At 43.3% G+C, this 20,046-nt stretch overlaps 2 protein-coding genes across 5 annotated transcripts in view; one reads left to right on the top strand and one right to left on the bottom strand.

The window, feature by feature from the left end:
* Positions 1–20,046, bottom strand: part of SLC25A45 (solute carrier family 25 member 45) — an 80,310-nt gene that overhangs the window by 20,205 nt on the left and 40,059 nt on the right. For 2 of the 4 annotated variants that reach the window (XM_077287759.1, XM_077287760.1), the window contains exons 3-7: positions 16,473–16,547; positions 13,107–13,175; positions 1,759–1,802; positions 1,127–1,198; positions 578–760 (exon numbers count right to left, since the gene is read on the bottom strand). In XM_077287759.1, coding sequence (XP_077143874.1) covers positions 578–760; positions 1,127–1,198; positions 1,759–1,802; positions 13,107–13,143 — 336 coding nt within the window. In that variant the 5' untranslated portion in view covers positions 13,144–13,175; positions 16,473–16,547. Of the gene's footprint in view, positions 1–577; positions 761–1,126; positions 1,199–1,758; positions 1,803–13,106; positions 13,176–16,472; positions 16,548–19,698; positions 19,941–20,046 lie in introns of those variants that run through there. The other 2 variants (XM_077287761.1, XM_077287762.1) reach the window with 2 other exon arrangements.
* LOC143806822 (sulfotransferase 1 family member D1-like) overlaps positions 1–20,046 on the top strand; it is a 75,595-nt gene that overhangs the window by 31,788 nt on the left and 23,761 nt on the right. Inside the window, exon 2 of the mRNA XM_077287758.1 lies at positions 17,070–17,182. Coding sequence (XP_077143873.1) covers positions 17,163–17,182 — 20 coding nt within the window. The 5' untranslated portion in view covers positions 17,070–17,162. The remainder of the gene's footprint in view (positions 1–17,069; positions 17,183–20,046) is intronic.

Here is a 20,046-nt window from a genome sequence, read left to right as displayed (position 1 = left end):
CATGAGACTGAGGGTGTATTGTTCTACAAAACTTTGACGCACAGATTGTTCCTGCATTCTTATAGGCTAAGAACCGTGAGCGTGTTCTTATGCTGATTGGTTGAAGTGTAATTTCTATGACTATGATAAAGTCATGCAGAATAAACGGGGGCGAGAGATCAGCTCGATCCCCCATACAGAGACACACGTCTCCGTCTGGTCATTTTCAGTTGCCGGCAACACCTTATATATTAATTTGGAAATCACTGGGTTAACCGTGAAGGATCACTTTAAATCCTCCCTCAACAATACTATGAGGGGGGTTGCATTGTACTCTATGGGGGTTACATTGAATTGTATGGCAGGGCTGAGGGGGGGGGGGCCCATTTGGAAGTTCGCACCGGGGCCCATAACTTTGTAGTTACGCCACTGGCAGCATCCATCTGGACTATTTATTTTTGGCCATCTATTCCAGGTGTTTGGCCATGGTAGAAACCATTGACTTACCGTATGTTTAAGGTTCGGATGATATTGATTACACCTATACCACTATAGCAGCATTTGACAAATTTCTTTCAAATAGGAACAAAAAACTTACCTGTACCAGTCCTGCAAAAGAACCAGCTAGAAAAACATGATGGCTTTCTGGTGGATTTCTCCAGTCTTTACACTCCTTACCGGTTATATAGAGTAATGCATTACTATATGATCCAAACATTAAAGAATTACTGACAGCCACACTGCCAACAGGAAAACTCATTCCTTTAAAGAATCCCAAAATCTATGAAAGTCAAAACAAGAAACAAATAGAAACATAAAAAATATTGTTGTTTTTATAAAATACTTTTCTTGCTTTTTTTTTATACTGTAAGTTCCTGGTTACAAATGCATTATCAAAACCTTGGTCTATCAAGGAAACGTCAAGCTTGCAGTTTAAACCTTGATTTTTTGCAGTCCTAAAGACAAGCTCATTACCTAGCTCAAAAGTAACAAATAATATGCATATAATTTCGAGGTTAATAGTTACTGATAAATAATCCAATGCATTAATTTCCAGTCATTTGTATATTTTTCATGTTTTATGTAGCATGAACTAGTATCTGATCTCTCCAACAGCAGGATACAATGTATGACAATAAGCACTTACTGTTTCTTTCTTGTAAGTCTTCAGTATGCAGTCGAGAATTCCACGGTACCTTGACTGTGTCTGCAGACGTACCTGCAGGAAAGTAATGGAGAACTCAACCTCAAGTCAATCACAGCAAGATACAGATAAAAAGTGCAGTGAAATTTATCTAAAAGACCACCTCTTTCAACAGATCATCCCTTAAAGGGAAGCTATTGTCAGAAAATCTCCCATTGTTTAAATCAAGTTTTTGTGCTACATGTAATATTTTTTCCAATTACGCGTTTCGCTTTTTTCATATCACAATCTTTTTTAAATAAACATTAGAGTGTGTTTAGACTTGCATTTCCAGTGCTATTCAGGAAGAGTTTTCAACAGTTTCCTTATCAGCAGAGGCAGGTTATTTGAAAAAAAAGGGCTAAAAAGTAAAAAAAAAATGGAACACACAAGTACAATTTAAAAAATAGGTAATTTTCTGAAGATTTCTTGTGCCAGACTTTCTGTACCATCATGAATGATGAGGCATAATAGCCATCCTCTTGAAGAAGACACCCACCCAATCCGGAAGAAAATATTAAATGCAATTTTTGATACTTGTTTCACAGATTTCACTGTATTTTAATTATGCTTTATTAGTAAGCTATGGTATTCACCTTAACTGTGTCTATAGGATGCCCGACAACAAGCCCAAGAGCTCCTGAAAAATAGAAAGTTGATACATGGGGTCACAATAATCAAAGTTTTCTTACTTCAGGGCATACATGTTGTCAGCCTCGCATCACTATTTGTAAACAGGGATGTGCTGCTTACAACAAGATGCTGAATGAGGACTGAAGAGTAAGGCTTCTTTCACACTAGCGTCGGGCTCGGCCCGTCGCTGTGCGTCGGGCCGACGTTCCCGACGCTAGCGTTGTCTCCGCCGCACAACGGGGGCAGCGGATGCATTTTTCCAGCGCATCCGCTGCCCCATTGTGAGGTGCGGGGAAGCGCGGGGAGGTGGGGGCGGAGTTCCGGCCGCGCATGCGCGGTCGGAAAAAGCGGACCGTCGTGAGCAAAAAACGTTACATGTAGCGTTTTTTGCTCCCGACGGTCCGCCACTGCACGACGCATCCGTCGCACAACGGGTGCGACGTGTGGCAATCTGTCACAATGCGTCGCTTAATGTTAATCAATGGCGAAAAAACGCATCCTGCAAACACTTTTGCAGGATGCGTTTTTTCGGCAAAACAACGCATTGTGACGGAATGCAGTTAACGCTAGTGTGAAAGTAGCCTAATAAAGGTCTTCCCCATACAGTTTTTGTCAGCTAGTTTTAATGGCAAGTAAACGAGAACCATTCAACTTTAATAAAGTGATAGTTATCGGGCTGAAATTGACTCTCAGATACCTGCTGAGACGCATGCTGGACGAGCATGAACGAGCTCTGAGGCTATGTGCACACGTTGCGGATTGGTGTGCAGATTTTTCCGCACTGTTTTTGCAAAATCCGCAGGTAAACCCCACTGCGGATTGCCCGTGGATTTACCATGGTTTTTGTGCAGTTTATGTGCGGATTCCAGCTGCGGTTTTACACCTGCGGATTCCTATTGAGGAGCAGGTGTAAACCGCTGTGGAATCCGCACAAAGAATTGACATGCTGCGGAAAAAACAGCTGCGTTTCCGTGCGTTTTTTTCCACAGCATGTGCACTGCCACTTCCCATAGGGGAATGAAGCTGAACCCAACCTAGGATCTGAGACGGGTACATAAAAATTAGACCTTAGTTGCCGGAATCCAGAAGTATCCAGTGCACCCAGCTTTCCTGCTTTGTCTGTCTATATGAAGTGCTTATAATCCCCACCTGGTACGTCACCCAACTTTCCACACAGACTCTTACCTCTGCTCCTAGTATTCACATAGTATGTCTTTCAACTAGCCCCTGCATTACCCCAGTGTTATTTATGACCTTGTTTACTTTGGCTTGATTATATGCATCTGGTCCTCTCTTAATTCTCTGACCAAGATGAACACAGACCACTCCTCTCTGCTTCAAACTGAATGCACTTTGTAGCACATATATTGCATAGCTCAAGTCTGCCAAGACTTTAGTCTGCAGTGTGTATCCTATAGATGTATCATACAAGTGTGAAGATCAGAATTAAAACCAGAATTGAACCAGAAGGGAACTGAAGGTAACTGGGTACAGTCACTGTAAACAATGTTTCAGTTAGCTTTCACTCTCACCCCCATAATCCTTCACTTTCTGCTAACTCCCCTAATCCCTACACCTAGTAAGGAACTGTTCATCTCTTCTTCAGTCCTCCCCAACCATCTCACCTCCTCCTCAGAACTGTTCCTCAGCATACAATCCTCTGTCTCCAAACACAGACAGCCACCTCATGCCTTCTCCTGCTCTCACCTGCTAACACCTCCTCACCACATCCCCACAGTCATTTCTACCTCCCATCCACGCTCTATCACAAATTTCCGGAACCTCTCTAACCTTACACACATTCGCCCAGCCCCCGCTTCCCCAGTCCCACTAACAGGAGCTCTGTGGAACGCTCGCTGTCTGCAACAAGCTTTCCTACATCCATGATCTTTTTGTTACTACCAAACTTTCCTTCTTCGCCATCACCGAAACCTGGCTCACCCCTTCTGATACAGCCTCTCCTGCTGCACTTTCGTATGGTGGCTTCCACCTTTCTCACACACCCCGCCCCAGCATCAAGCATGGTGGAGGAGTTGGTTTTCTGTCAGATAACTGCTCCTTCACCCCAATCCAGCTACCACCCTCTATTACCCTCCCTTCCTTTGAGGTGCACTCTGGGCGCATCTACTCCCCCTCCAACTGGCTGTCATTGACACCCCCCCCCCAGGGCCAGCCACCACCTTCTTTGACCACTTCTCCACCTGGCAACTTCATTTCCTCTCCGCTGACATCCCCACTATCATCTTGGGTGACGTCAACATCCCCATTGACACTTCCCTCTCAGCTGCCACTAAGCTTCTATCTCTCACTTCCTCCTTCGGCCTCACTCAATGGTCTTCTACAGGCACCCACAAAGATGGCCACACACTGGACCTCATCTTCACCCGCCTCTGCTCCCTATCTAACCTCTGTAACTCACCTCTTCCTCTTTCTGACCACAACCTACTCATATTCTCTTCCCTCTCCACTCCTTGTCTACAATCCCTAACCCACAAACTTGCACACCCTCACAGAAATCTTAAACATCTCGATCCTCTCTCACTTCCCGAATCCCTTCTCTCTCTTACAGAAATAAGTTCCCTACACAATGCAGATGCCGCTGCCGCTCTATATAACACCACAATAGCTGTGGCTTTGGAATATGTTGCCCCTCTCACACATACCAAAGCTCACAAAATCAACAGACAGTCCTGGCACACCAGCCTGACCAAAGAACTAAGGCAAGCTTCCAGGGCTGGGCTGCTGAGCGGAGATGGAAAAGATCCCACTCCAACGAACACTTTATCGCATTCAAACAGTCCCTCACTACTTTCAAGGCCACACTCGGCACAGCTAAACAAACCTACTTCTCATCTCTCATATCCTCCCTGTCTCACAACCCTAAACAGTTATTCAACACTTTCAACTCTCTCCTCCATCCCCCAGCACCTCCTCCCTCCCCACTCATCTCAGCTGAAGACTTTGCCTAATTTTTCAAGCAGAAGATTGATAACATCAGAGACAGTTTTGGTCAACAACCCCCAGAGCCCTTCCTCCCAACTGCCCAGCCCGCCACCTCCAAAACCAACTTCTCCACCATTACAGAAGATCGACTTTCCACTCTACTCTCAAGATCGCATCTCACCACCTGTGCACTTGACCCCATCCTACTTCATCCCAAACCTCGCCAAAGTCTTCGTCCCAACCCTAACCTGTTATGGTTCTCAATGGCAAGAGAACATGGCCCAGCAAACATAAGTACTAGCTCTTGGAAGAATGGAAACTAAACTGACCATGAACTAAACCTGCCGCACAACTAACAGTAGCCGGGTAGCGTTGCCTACGTTTTTTATCCCTAGACGCCCAGCGCCGGCCGGAGGACTAACTAATCCTGGCAGAGGAAAATATAGTCCTGGCTCACCTCTAGAGAAATTTCCCCGATAGGCAGACAGAGGCCCCCACATATATTGGCGGTGATTTTAGAAGAAATGACAAACGTAGTATGAAAATAGGTTTAGCAAAATTGAGGTCCGCTTACTAGATAGCAGGAAGACAGAAAGGGCACTTTCATGGTCAGCTGAAAACCCTATCAAAATACCATCCTGAAATTACTTTAAGACTCTAGTATTAACTCATAACATCAGAGTGGCAATTTCAGATCACAAGAGCTTTCCAGACACAGAAACGAAACTACAGCTGTGAACTGGAACAAAATGCAAAAACAAACGAGGACTAAAGTCCAACTTAGCTGGGAGTTGTCTAGCAGCAGGAACATGCACAGAAAGGCTTCTGATTACAATGTTGACCGGCATGGAAGTGACAGAGGAGCAAGGTTAAATAGCGACTCCCACATCCTGATGGAAACAGGTGAACAGAGGGGAAGATGCACACCAGTTCAATTCCACCAGTGGCCACCGGGGGAGCCCAAAATCCAATTTCACAACAGTACCCCCCCCCTCAAGGAGGGGGCACCGAACCCTCACCAGAACCACCAGGGCGATCAGGATGAGCCCTATGAAAGGCACGGACCAGATCGGAGGCATGAACATCAGAGGCAGTCACCCAAGAATTATCCTCCTGACCGTATCCCTTCCATTTGACCAGATACTGGAGTTTCCGTCTGGAAACACGGGAGTCCAAGATTTTTTCCACAACGTACTCCAACTCGCCCTCAACCAACACCGGAGCAGGAGGCTCAACGGAAGGCACAACCGGTACCTCATACCTGCGCAACAATGACCGATGAAAAACATTATGAATAGAAAAAGATGCAGGGAGGTCCAAACGGAAGGACACAGGGTTAAGAATCTCCAATATCTTGTACGGGCCGATGAACCGAGGCTTAAACTTAGGAGAAGAAACCCTCATAGGGACAAAACGAGAAGACAACCACACCAAGTCCCCAACACAAAGCCGAGGACCAACCCGACGCCGGCGGTTGGCAAAAAGCTGAGTCTTCTCCTGGGACAACTTCAAATTGTCCACTACCTGCCCCCAAATCTGATGCAACCTCTCCACCACAGCATCCACTCCAGGACAATCCGAAGATTCCACCTGACCAGAAGAAAATCGAGGATGAAACCCCGAATTACAGAAAAAAGGAGACACCAAGGTGGCAGAGCTGGCCCGATTATTGAGGGCAAACTCCGCTAAAGGCAAAAAAGCAACCCAATCATCCTGATCTGCAGACACAAAACACCTCAAATATGTCTCCAAGGTCTGATTCATCCGCTCGGTCTGGCCATTAGTCTGAGGATGGAAAGCAGATGAGAAAGACAAATCTATGCCCATCCTAGCACAGAATGCTCGCCAAAATCTAGACACGAATTGGGTTCCTCTGTCAGAAACGATATTCTCCGGAATACCATGCAAACGGACCACATTTTGAAAAAACAGAGGAACCAACTCGGAAGAAGAAGGCAACTTAGGCAGGGGAACCAAATGGACCATCTTAGAGAAACGGTCACACACCACCCAGATGACAGACATCTTCTGAGAAACAGGAAGATCCGAAATAAAATCCATCGAGATGTGCGTCCAGGGCCTCTTCGGGATAGGCAAGGGCAACAACAATCCACTAGCCCGAGAACAACAAGGCTTGGCCCGAGCACAAACGTCACAAGACTGCACAAAGCCTCGCACATCTCGAGACAGGGAAGGCCACCAGAAGGACCTTGCCACCAAATCCCTGGTACCAAAGATTCCAGGATGACCTGTCAACGCAGAAGAATGAACCTCAGAAATGACTTTACTGGTCCAATCATCAGGAACAAACAGTCTACCAGGTGGGCAACGATCAGGTCTATCCGCCTGAAACTCCTGCAAGGCCCGCCGCAGGTCTGGAGAAACGGCAGACAATATCACTCCATCCTTAAGGATACCTGTAGGTTCAGAGTTACCAGGGGAGTCAGGCTCAAAACTCCTAGAAAGGGCATCCGCCTTAACATTCTTAGAACCCGGCAGGTAGGACACCACAAAATTAAACCGAGAGAAAAACAACGACCAGCGCGCCTGTCTAGGATTCAGGCGTCTGGCGGACTCAAGATAAATTAGATTTTTGTGGTCAGTCAATACCACCACCTGATGTCTAGCCCCCTCAAGCCAATGACGCCACTCCTCAAAAGCCCACTTCATGGCCAAAAGCTCCCGATTCCCAACATCATAATTCCGCTCGGCGGGCGAAAATTTACGCGAGAAAAAGGCACAAGGTCTCATCACGGAACAATCGGAACTTCTCTGCGACAAAACTGCCCCAGCTCCGATTTCAGAAGCGTCGACCTCAACCTGAAAAGGAAGAGCAACATCAGGCTGACGCAACACAGGGGCGGAAGAAAAGCGGCGCTTAAGCTCCCGAAAGGCCTCCACAGCAGCAGGGGACCAATCAGCAACATCAGCACCCTTCTTAGTCAGATCAGTCAATGGTTTAACAACATCAGAAAAACCAGCAATAAATCGACGATAAAAGTTAGCAAAGCCCAAAAATTTCTGAAGACTCTTAAGAGAAGAGGGTTGCGTCCAATCACAAATAGCCTGAACCTTGACAGGATCCATCTCGATGGAAGAGGGGGAAAAAATATATCCCAAAAAGGAAATCTTTTGAACCCCAAAAACGCACTTAGAACCCTTCACACACAAGGAATTAGACCGCAAAACCTGAAAAACCCTCCTGACCTGCTGGACATGAGAGTCCCAGTCATCCGAAAAAATCAAAATATCATCCAGATACACAATCAAAAATTTATCCAAATAATCACGGAAAATGTCATGCATAAAGGACTGAAAGACTGAAGGGGCATTTGAAAGACCAAAAGGCATCACCAAATACTCAAAGTGGCCCTCGGGCGTATTAAATGCGGTCTTCCACTCATCCCCCTGCTTAATTCGCACCAAATTATACGCCCCACGGAGATCTATCTTAGAGAACCACTTGGCCCCCTCTATGCGAGCAAACAAATCAGTCAGCAGTGGCAACGGATATTGATATTTAACCGTGATTTTATTCAAAAGCCGATAATCAATACACGGTCTCAAAGAGCCATCTTTCTTAGCCACAAAGAAAAAACCGGCTCCTAAGGGAGATGACGAAGGACGAATATGTCCCTTTTCCAAGGACTCCTTTATATATTCTCGCATAGCAGCATGTTCAGGCACAGACAGATTAAATAAACGACCCTTAGGGTATTTACTACCCGGAATCAAATCTATGGCACAATCGCACTCCCGGTGCGGAGGTAATGAACCAAGCTTAGGTTCTTCAAAAACGTCACGATATTCAGTCAAGAATTCAGGGATCTCAGAGGGAATAGATGATGAAATGGAAACCACAGGTACGTCCCCATGCGTCCCCTTACAACCCCAGCTTAACACAGACATAGCTTTCCAGTCAAGGACTGGGTTATGAGATTGCAGCCATGGCAATCCAAGCACCAACACATCATGTAGGTTATACAGCACAAGAAAGCGAATAATCTCCTGATGATCCGGATTTATCCGCATAGTTACTTGTGTCCAGTATTGTGGTTTATTACTAGCCAATGGGGTGGAGTCAATCCCCTTCAGGGGTATAGGAGTTTCAAGAGGCTCCAAATCATACCCACAGCGTTTGGCAAAGGACCAATCCATAAGACTCAAAGCGGCGCCAGAGTCGACATAGGCATCCGCGGTAATAGATGATAAAGAACAAATCAGGGTTACAGATAGAATAAACTTAGACTGTAAAGTGCCAATTGAAACAGACTTATCAAGCTTCTTAGTACGCTTAGAGCATGCTGATATAACATGAGTTGAATCACCGCAATAGAAGCACAACCCATTTTTTCGTCTTAAATTCTGCCGTTCACTTCTGGACAGAATTCTATCACATTGCATATTCTCTGGCGTCTTCTCAGTAGACACCGCCAAATGGTGCACAGGTTTGCGCTCCCGCAGACGCCTATCGATCTGGATAGCCATTGTCATGGACTCATTCAGACCCGCAGGCACAGGGAACCCCACCATAACATCCTTAATGGCATCAGAGAGACCCTCTCTGAAATTCGCCGCCAGGGCGCACTCATTCCACTGAGTAAGCACAGCCCATTTACGGAATTTCTGGCAGTATATTTCAGCTTCGTCTTGCCCCTGAAATAGGGACATCAAGGCCTTTTCCGCCTGAAGCTCTAACTGAGGTTCCTCATAAAGCAACCCCAAGGCCAGAAAAAACGCATCCACATTGAGCAACGCAGGATCCCCTGGAGCCAATGCAAAAGCCCAATCCTGAGGGTCGCCCCGGAGCAAGGAAATCACAATCCTGACCTGCTGAGCAGGATCTCCAGCAGAGCGAGATTTCAGGGACAAAAACAACTTGCAATTATTTTTGAAATTTTGAAAGCAAGATCTATTCCCCGAGAAAAATTCAGGCAAAGGAATTCTAGGTTCAGATATAGGAACATGAACAACAAAATCTTGTAAATTTTGAACTTTCGTGGTGAGATTATTCAAACCTGCAGCTAAACTCTGAATATCCATTTTAAACAGGTGAACACAGAGCCATTCCAGGATTAGAAGGAGAGAGAGAGAGAGAGAAAGGCTGCAATATAGGCAGACTTGCAAGAGATTCAATTACAAGCACACTCAGAACTGAAGGGAAGGGAAAAAAAAAAAAAAAAAAATCTTCAGCAGACTTCTCTTTTCTCTCCTTTCTCTGTCAATTAATTTAACCCTTTTTGGGCCGGTCAAACTGTTATGGTTCTCAATGGCAAGAGAACATGGCCCAGCAAACATAAGTACTAGCTCTTGGAAGGATGGAAACTAAACTGACCATGAACTAAACCTGCCGCACAACTAACAGTAGCCGGGTAGCGTTGCCTACGTTTTTTATCCCTAGACGCCCAGCGCCGGCCGGAGGACTAACTAATCCTGGCAGAGGAAAATATAGTCCTGGCTCACCTCTAGAGAAATTTCCCCGATAGGCAGACAGAGGCCCCCACATATATTGGCGGTGATTTTAGAAGAAATGACAAACGTAGTATGAAAATAGGTTTAGCAAAATTGAGGTCCGCTTACTAGATAGCAGGAAGACAGAAAGGGCACTTTCATGGTCAGCTGAAAACCCTATCAAAATACCATCCTGAAATTACTTTAAGACTCTAGTATTAACTCATAACATCAGAGTGGCAATTTCAGATCACAAGAGCTTTCCAGACACAGAAACGAAACTACAGCTGTGAACTGGAACAAAATGCAAAAACAAACGAGGACTAAAGTCCAACTTAGCTGGGAGTTGTCTAGCAGCAGGAACATGCACAGAAAGGCTTCTGATTACAATGTTGACCGGCATGGAAGTGACAGAGGAGCAAGGTTAAATAGCGACTCCCACATCCTGATGGAAACAGGTGAACAGAGGGGAAGATGCACACCAGTTCAATTCCACCAGTGGCCACCGGGGGAGCCCAAAATCCAATTTCACAACACTAACCCATCTCTTCAACCTATCACTAACAACTGGTGTTTTCCCCTCAAGCTTTAAACATGCCTCCATCACACCTATCCTCAAAAAGCCCTCTCTTGATCCATCCTCTGTATATAGCTATCGCCCAATATCTGTTCTCCCCTATGCCTCAAAACTACTGAAACAACACGTCCATCTTGAACTGTTCTCCAATCTCTCTTCCTGCTCCCTCTTCGACCGCTTACAATCTGGCTTCCGGTCACACCACTCCACTGAAACTGCCCTAACTAAGGTCACCAATGACCTATTAACTGCCAAAAGCAAGCGACACTACTCTGTCCTCCTCCTCCTGGACCTGTCCTCTGCCTTTGACACAGTGGACCATTTCCTACTATTACAGACCCTCTCATCCCTTGGCATCACAGATTTGGCCCTATCCTGGATCTCGTCATACCTCACAGACTGGACATTCAGCATCTCCCACTCACGCACCACTTCCTTACCTCGCCCCCTATCTGTCGGAGTCCCGCAAGGTTCAGTCCTAGGGCCCCTGCTCTTCTCCATTTACACCTTTGGCCTGGGACAGCTTATAGAATCTCATGGCTTTCAGTATCACCTGTATGCTGACGACACACAGATCTACATCTCTGGACCAGATATCACCACATTACTAACCAGAATCCTTCAATGTCAGTCCGCTATTTCATCCTTCTTCTCCGCTAGATTTCTAAAACTTAACATGGACAAAACAGAATTCATCATCTTTCCCCATCTCACGCGACCCCCCCAACGAACCTATCCATTACAGTAAACGGCTGCCCACTCACCCCAGTCCTACAAGCTCGCTGCCTCGGGGTAATCCTTGACACTGATCTCTCCTTCAAACCACATATCCAAGCCATTTCCACTTCCTGCCGCCTTCAACTCAAAAATATTTCACGGATTCGTACATTATTAAACCAAGAATCTGCAAAAACCCTAGTTCATGCCCTCATCATCTCCCGCCTTGACTACTGCAACCTCCTGCTCTGTGGCTTCCCCTCGAACACTCTCGCACCCCTCCAATCTATTCTAAACTCTGCTGCCCGACTAATCCACCTGTCCCCCTGCTATTCCCTGGCCTCTCCCCTCTGTCAATCCCTTCACTGGCTCTCCATTGCCCAGAGACTCCAGTACAAAAGCCTAACCATGACATACAAAGCCATCCACAACCTGTCTCCTCCATACATCTGTGACCTCGTCTCCCGGTACTTACCTGCACGCAACCTCCGATCCTCACAAAATCTCCTTCTCTACTCCCCTCTTATCTCTTCTTCCCACAATCGTATACAAGATTTCACTCATGCATCACCCCTACTCTGGAATTTTTTACCACAACATATCAGACTCTCGCCTACCGTCAAAACCTTCAAAAAGAACCTGAAGACCTACCTTTTCTGGCAAGCCTACAACCTGCAGTAACCACCGATTGATCAAACCGCTGCACATCCAGCTCTACCCTCACCTATTTAGTCCTCACCCATCCCTTGTAGATTGTGAGCCCTCGCGGGCAGGGTCCTCTCTCCTACTGTACCAGTCGTGACTTGTATTGTTTAAGATTATTGTACTTGTTTTTATTATGTATACCCCTCCTCACATGTAAAGCGACATGGAATAAATGGCGCTATAATAATAAATAATAATAACTTTACTCCAGGAGATGAGAAACATCTGGCAGTGGCTTTCACATAAGAGAGGAGTCCTTTGCCAAGCGTTTGTTTAACAGGGGAGTCTGGGAAGATAGCTGTCTAATGGGTATGGAGATTTTAAGCCACCAGACCAGATCCATACTTCTCTCCCATATGTAAATGCACACATCCTGCCGGTACAGACCTGAATTATGAACTTAAAAGGCTTCCACATCCAGAAGTTTGAATGGAGAAGTTTCTGTACATGTCTACACAATCTCCATTCACTTCTATGGGAGTCACAGAAGCAGCTTTCAGTCACAGACATTTACATGTTTAAATGAGGATAAATAGCCCATGAATGTGCCATAAATGTCTTTGATGGAAATAGGCCTTTACATTTTTAAGTTTTGATTGTTTCTCTGAACATGTTAATAATCCCTCTTGCAATATATATATACACATAATATTCCCAATTTGCAGCATGTCACTGTCCCTTAGCACCACACTCTCTGACTACTCTCACTTTTATACATAGTTTCCATATCTCCAAACATAGCTTTCATGGAACATTGCAGGAAATATCTTATCTCAATACACAGAATAGCCTTTAAAACAGGTACAAAGGTTATTTTTCAGTAATGAGCACACTGTTGGGATTTATATAATCCAAATGAAGCTTATAGCACGTATACTGTGCACAACTACAATGTGCTGTTATGTATTTCTACATTACCTGAAATCCACCCCGCAATAAATTCAGCAGAAGGCATTGCAGACTCACCAGACACACGTGGATTTTACCCTAGGAGACAGGGGAAAAAAAGGACCAGCTCGAACTTTGAGTTGTCAGCAATATATGTAAAATTTAACTAGTAGGTGGCCACTTAAAGGGAACCTGTCAGCATGAAGAATCCTGCTCCATTACTTCAGCCATCTGTCTCATTATGAATCCTCAGGTATTTCAGAGTAAATATACTTAACAAAGGTGTCATGCAACGAGTCCAAGAGGCACGTCCCCGGAGACTTCTCCCCACCTCACTACTCTAGACTGACAGGTCTCTCTCTATATATATGTGTAGGGAGAGACATGCCTATCAAGGTAAGCAGAGCGGGAAGACAATGATGGAGACCAGCCTTTTTCTCTTCTCATTCAAGCCACAGTGGCTCAGATTTCAGTGACATTAAAGGGGTTGTCCACTACTCAGACAACCCCTTCTCAATCAGCATTTTTGCCCCACGGTAAAATAACAACACTTATACTCACCTCCAGGGCCAGCGCTGTTCCAGCGGTGTCTGGCTCTCCCGAGGATAGCGTTACCTTGTTATGTCATGCAATCCCTGCACCCTATTAGCTTCACTCTCCTCACCTTCGGATGAATCAGACATCAAGAGGATGTGAGCGGCCAGTCTGATTCATGTGACATAACAATGTGGGGTAATCCCCGGGAGTGCGCGAGCTGACACTGCTGGAACAGCGCCAGCACTGGAAGTGAGCATATTTGTTTATTATTTTACTGGGGACAAACATGCTGGTTGAGAAGGGGTTGCCCAAGTAGTGGACAACCCCTATAAACATGAGTATCTATTAATTACATTAAGCATATTTTAATTGACTGTTTTTGTAACATTTTAATACATCAGATTGTTAATATACATTTCAGAATAGTTTGTTTTTCACAATCTGGTGCAAATTTGAAAACGGAAAGAAAACTCTAAACTTCAGGAAAGAAAACCAGACCTTCTGGAAGCAGTACAACATTTTTTTGAAAACCAGCAAAAATCTAAATATCAGTTAGGATTGCATTTTAACATAATTATATGCATTCAAAACAGCTATTAATGTTGGGTACATCAATGTGACTTCCACGGTAGCATGCTCAGCAACTGCTTTGAAGACCTGCCAAAAAAGGTGAGACATTTCTTTTCAGATTTAGGCTACTTTCACACTTGCGTTTTTTGCCATCCGTCGCAATCCGTCATTTTGGGCAAAAAAACGGATCCTGCAAATGTGCCTGCAGGATGCGTTTTTTGCCCATAGACTTGTATTGCCGACGGATCGCGACGGATGGCCACACGTCGCGTCCGTTGTGCACTGGATCCGTCGTGTTTTGGCGAACCGTCGTCACAAAAAAGGTTCAATGTAACTTTTTTTGTACATCGCGTTCGCCATTTCCGACCGCGCATGTGCGGCCGGAACTCCGCCCCCTCCTCCCCTTGATATAGACTGGGGAACGGATGCATTGAAAAACTGCATCCGCTGCCCACGTTGTGCACAATTTTCACAACGTGCGTCGGGCCGACGCATTGTGACAGCCCAGTACCGACGCAAGTGTGAAAGTAGCTTTAAGGTACAGTAAGGATAAAATGCATGTTTTTTTTTTTAAAAAAATGCCGGCTGTTTTTTTTTTCACTTGCGATTTAGTTAAAATTTTAAAATAAATTTGAGTCTGTACTAGCTTGTTTAACATTATATTGACGGGCTTATGGTTGAAAAGTAGATGAAATATGGCCATAGTATGATAAAAACTGATTTTTTTTATAACAAGTACTTTAAGTTTAAGGATATTGCCCTTTTTTCCCAGAAACTGAAATGGATAAAATTCATAAAAATACATGACAGATTGCGATATACGGAACTGGAAATTGTAGAAGAGTATTCCTAATCCGTGCCTTTTGACAAAGTTTTCGAAAAAAAAGGCAACAAGATGTGGGGTCAGGTTTCTATATGGATTGTATGCTCCAAAGCACAAACTATCCCTAGTGATGGATGCGGACAGTACTATGTAGCCTTGCAAGAAAGAGTATGTGGAAATCAAAGAGGAGGTGAGAATTTTTCAAAGGATGAGTTGAGATCTCTTTTGTGTTCTAAACGTGGTGATAAGATATTGGCCAATCATGGGAGGGTATAATTATTCTTGATAGATCACAATATGTTGATTTGTGATTGGCCATATTCATCAATGAGGACTGCTACCATATTCTGGACATCTACCAGATTCCTGTTAGATTTATTCCTTAGTAGGGCCCCTTTTCTGTCTTTTCCTACCACTTATTGAATGCAGTATTACGCTATGTTCACATGTTGCATTTTTCTGCGCTTTTTTTCTGCAGGTAAAACCTTGGCAGTAGAGAAGCTGCTTACAAAAAGCAGGTTTTGCTGCTTTTTTCTGCATTGTTTTCTGCATTTTTTGGTGCAGATTATGTGTGCCCTTTGTCTACAGTACATGTTTAATAAAGTTCGTTTTATTCAACAAAAAAGCAGCAAACAATCTGCAAAATTGCGTGGCTGTATTCTTTGCAGTATTTTATACTGTGTCTTTGCTTTCTATGTTGAAAAATCACTGCAAAAACGCTGAAAGAATTGACATTCTGCAGTTTTCAAAAACGCAGCAGTTTTCCAATTCAGTCAGGAAAAAAAAAACTTGTGCATGATATTTCTGAAATCTCATAGCTTTTGCTCGTACTGTAAAAAGGAGCTTTTAATTTGCATTAGAAAAAGCTGCAAAAAATACAACATGTGAACATAGCCGTAGAACATTTTTGGAGTGACATCTGAGAAGACAAAGAGACACTCTACCAACAAGTCTGGATGTTGAAGCTCAGTCTACCTCATCTCATCAGCTGCTAGGGTTTCTGGCTAGCACATACTCAGTAGCAGAAGCATGGAGGGTGTAATTCAGCATTACTGAGCATTGTAGATGTGAATCCAGCACTGGTGTGAGACACAACCCTTACTAGAAAGCAGCAGCGCCCTCTGTCTGTCCACCACTCTCTTACTCTATTCCTCTCTTCTCACAAAAGTTGTCTTGCTGAAACAATATCTTTAACCCTAACAACAGAATGTGCAATTGATAATCTACTGAAAATCAATAACCAGCCTTCAATGTAGATGAAAGTAAATTATTGCTGTTTATAACTCTTGAAACTAACAGATCAAAGGCCAAAAAGAGTGCAAAAACTTATCAATATAGGTTTCTGCCTGTTATTTAATTGTATTCGTATATTTTATGCTATGATTACATCTACAGAGTATAAAACATGCACAGAGATCAAATGACATAGTTAATACATTTTATTATATTAAGAAAATTACACTTACAGGGCAAGATGAAAGGGACATGATACACATGTAGTAGCAAGCTGTGACAAAAAGGGGAGCACAATGTAGGGACACCTGCAATATATCATAAAATGTATATATATCACATAATATCAGACATGGAAACAATGATAACAATGACTATATATAAAGTAATTATGTCATGGTATAATTGTAACATAATATCACAAAATCACAGGCCGAGGTATATGTATAGAAAAAGATGATCAGTATGCCCCGGTGCAGGAGTACACATTAAGCAGGTGTACAATTATTACAAAGTACCTGGACACAATTCTTATGCAGGGGTCCCCAGAGATTGCGTGTCCGCCCCGACGCGCGTTTCGGTCCTGCCTTCGACCCCTGCATAAGAATTGTACATGGAAGTGTTGGGGAACGCAGCTGACGATCATTCATATGGCTTGCCTAGTTTCTAACTCCCTGCTTTTATTACTTTTGGCCTGTATTTGGCTCATATTACCAATGTCATACTGTATCTGAGCTTGATCACCTAGTATGAACTTTATAGACACTCCTATGTTTTAATAGTTAATGTTTACCTAAATTGCATAATGAATAACCAAGTATAATTTCTAGCGTTCACAGTAAGTGACAGCGGTGGAATACTTTACTCCAAAACGTTGCAAAGATCTCGTACAAAGATCATTTAAAGAAACAGAAACACATAAGATGATATTTGAAGACGACAAGTAAGTAAGCTCAACATTCGTTGTGGTTCTGAATTAAAACAACTAATTATTAACTATTATACTGATGAATACATAGTATGAATAACATTGATTTATGACAAATTTGAAAACAAGTTCCACATTCATGTATAATAAGACACATTTATGGAAGGATTAGTGTTATGCTGGCAAAACAATTAAAAGTGTTTGTTTGTTTGTTTCTTTGTTTTTCGAAAAAGTCAACCTGTAAAAAAAAAAAAAGAATGATAGATAATTGATTTAAGTTTTCCGTTTAACTAAGTATGTTGTACAAATGTAAAAACAATGCTCACCTTTAGTATGCTAATAATTTACTCTTTAGAGAACTCTTAAACCTTTCATAACAAAATAATTGTTCCCAACTCATTTTGCACATATTTTCTTTCTCCGCACATAATTGTGTTTCCTTGTAACTTGTAAGAAATTAAATCAATCGGTAAAATCAATTCTAGAGCAGCAAAAGGCATAAATACATCATTGAATTTTAGACTTCTTTATTTGCACTTCCCAAATGCAGAGCAAAATAAAAACAATAGAGAAAACCATTGGTACAGGAACAGTATAAGGAAACATTTCCGGAGCTGGCTCTTGAGGAAATTGGATTGCAGTCATTTGCAATGGCTTTTGTTCTTGTTTTAGGCTGTTCTGTTCATTAAAGTCAATATAGGAGAAATACATTAAAAACACAATACGAAAGGCGCATTATTAAAGGCGTTGTCTAGGGTTGTCAGGGGGAGGTCCGATACCTGAAACCCCTACCGAGCAACTGAAATCTTATCTGCCAGCAGGCAGATATAAGCAGTGTACGGGCAGAACGTATCGGCTCCTACATTGTTTAGTGGCTGCTGCCAGGTACTGATGTTTACCTCCTATTCACTTGAGTAGGAAATTGGTGTGTATCCGACACCTGCACACCCACTAATCTGCTAAAATCTGGTAATGTACGGAGCATTACACAGCAATCTATATATTGCTTAGTGGTACCCCACTTTATATACATTAACTTGAATGGGAGATAAAGTGCAGTACTCAGCAATATATGGGGCTCCTGTGTTCAGCCTCTGCAGGGGAAGATTTCAACTGATTGGTTTGGGTCCAAAACTCGGCAACAATCTTGAATTGATAGAAAAGAAAAAATAGTGACGGGAAGTCAGCTCACCCGAATCTTGTAGTTCCACAAGGGAGAACCATGAACCATGAAAAATAATTTGCAAACGTGTTTCAGACAAATGCAATAAAGATGTTTGACTGAAACAAGTTTGCTAATTATCCTCATGTTTTGGTATTGTGACTTTTTAATTTTTTGAATAAATGTATGATTTTATAGAAGATTCTGACATTGAAATTCATCTCCTCTCAAATCTCAAATTGATGACCCATCCGAGGAATAAGTAATAAGTTGTTCAATTCTGGACAGCCCCGTTAAAACTGACAGTCTAAGTGTCAACCACACTTAAAATTATCTGTGTTTGCCAGTCTTTTTAATGCAGGACAATTATAATATGCAGCCTTATTTAGGAGCTGCATACTATAAAGACAGATGCAGTATATTGTCTTCACAAGAAGCCCCCCCACATAATATTGTGTCCCTTGTTTTATAGCACCCATGAAAGAATACAATGGATTCATAGATATTTCACTACGCTCAGGCACCAAGTTCAAAAAGGCTGCCTCAGTCAGGATTGGCAGAAGCCACTGTATCTAGCAGATTCCAGAGAAATCCCCACCACCCTTTAATCCCTGTACAGGGATCTGGTCTCACAATGGGTACAGTAAATTGCTTCCACAGAAGGGATGATTTCCAGAGGAGCGAACCAGAGGCAGGAATGGTTGCCAAGCAGAGTCAAAGCCAAGAGGTCATGTCAGAGACAAAATCACAAAGCAAGCAGGCTGTCAAAAGTCAAGCCAAGGTCCAAGATTAGGAGTAATCAGAACAACAAACAGGAGCACAGCACTATACACCAGGACAGTATTGCTATTGACTGGCAGTGGAGTCAGAGCTTCAGGGGTTTAAATAGCAGACTGCCCCGCCAAGGATTCTCAAGAAGGAGTGATCCAAACCTCGACCAAATTTATCCCCATAGCTCCATTATATAGCAGCAACAAAAGTCCCAGGAAAAAAAAACAGGACTGCCGCTGTCACGAGTTGCACACAACAAAGGCGCACTGCTGCCCAGTGGTCAAATTGGAAATAGAGGAGGCACAAATCAGCACAGATGTTATAGAAAAGAAATACACAGTATTCATAAAAGGAGCTCCACAACTAATTCATAGCCATTGACTAATGGCCACTATGCATACAGGTAGATACATAGAATACATTAGTCAATGGTGGAACAGAGACACAAGGTTAGCGCTTCCCTCATTAATACAATGGATTCATACTTATCATTGTATTTTTTTAGGTGTTATTAGTCAAATGGTACAATATTTTTGCGCCAGTTTGACCAATAGTACAGCAGACTTGACTGTGCAAATTCAGTTACAGAAGAGCTCACCTGTCAGGTACCAAATAAAACACTGGCATCTTCTAATGTCGCAAGGAGGAATTGTGTCCCCCCCGGGCATGAGTAACGAGATGTAACTGCTACCTCTGCTTGCCATATAGTGTCCCGGATTTCCAACCAGATAAAAGAAAATAAAGAAGAAAAAAGACAGAGAGAGGAGTTCTGCACATACAAATAAAGTTGAAAGAAAGCCAAAGAATAAGGTTGAAGAGGGAAAGAAGTCTTCAGACCTCTATTGAAAATGTGTACACTTGCTAGTCCGCCATACAAAGAGCAGGGAGGGGCAATATGAAATCTTAATTTCATCAGTACACCAGGAACGTGGAGACACAAAGTCTA

This window comes from Ranitomeya variabilis, chromosome 2 (genome assembly GCF_051348905.1).
Source record: "Ranitomeya variabilis isolate aRanVar5 chromosome 2, aRanVar5.hap1, whole genome shotgun sequence".
Lineage (NCBI taxonomy): Eukaryota > Metazoa > Chordata > Amphibia > Anura > Dendrobatidae > Ranitomeya > Ranitomeya variabilis.
The sequence above is the reverse complement of the archived record's forward strand: the minus strand, read 5'-3'. Positions and strand labels throughout refer to the sequence as shown.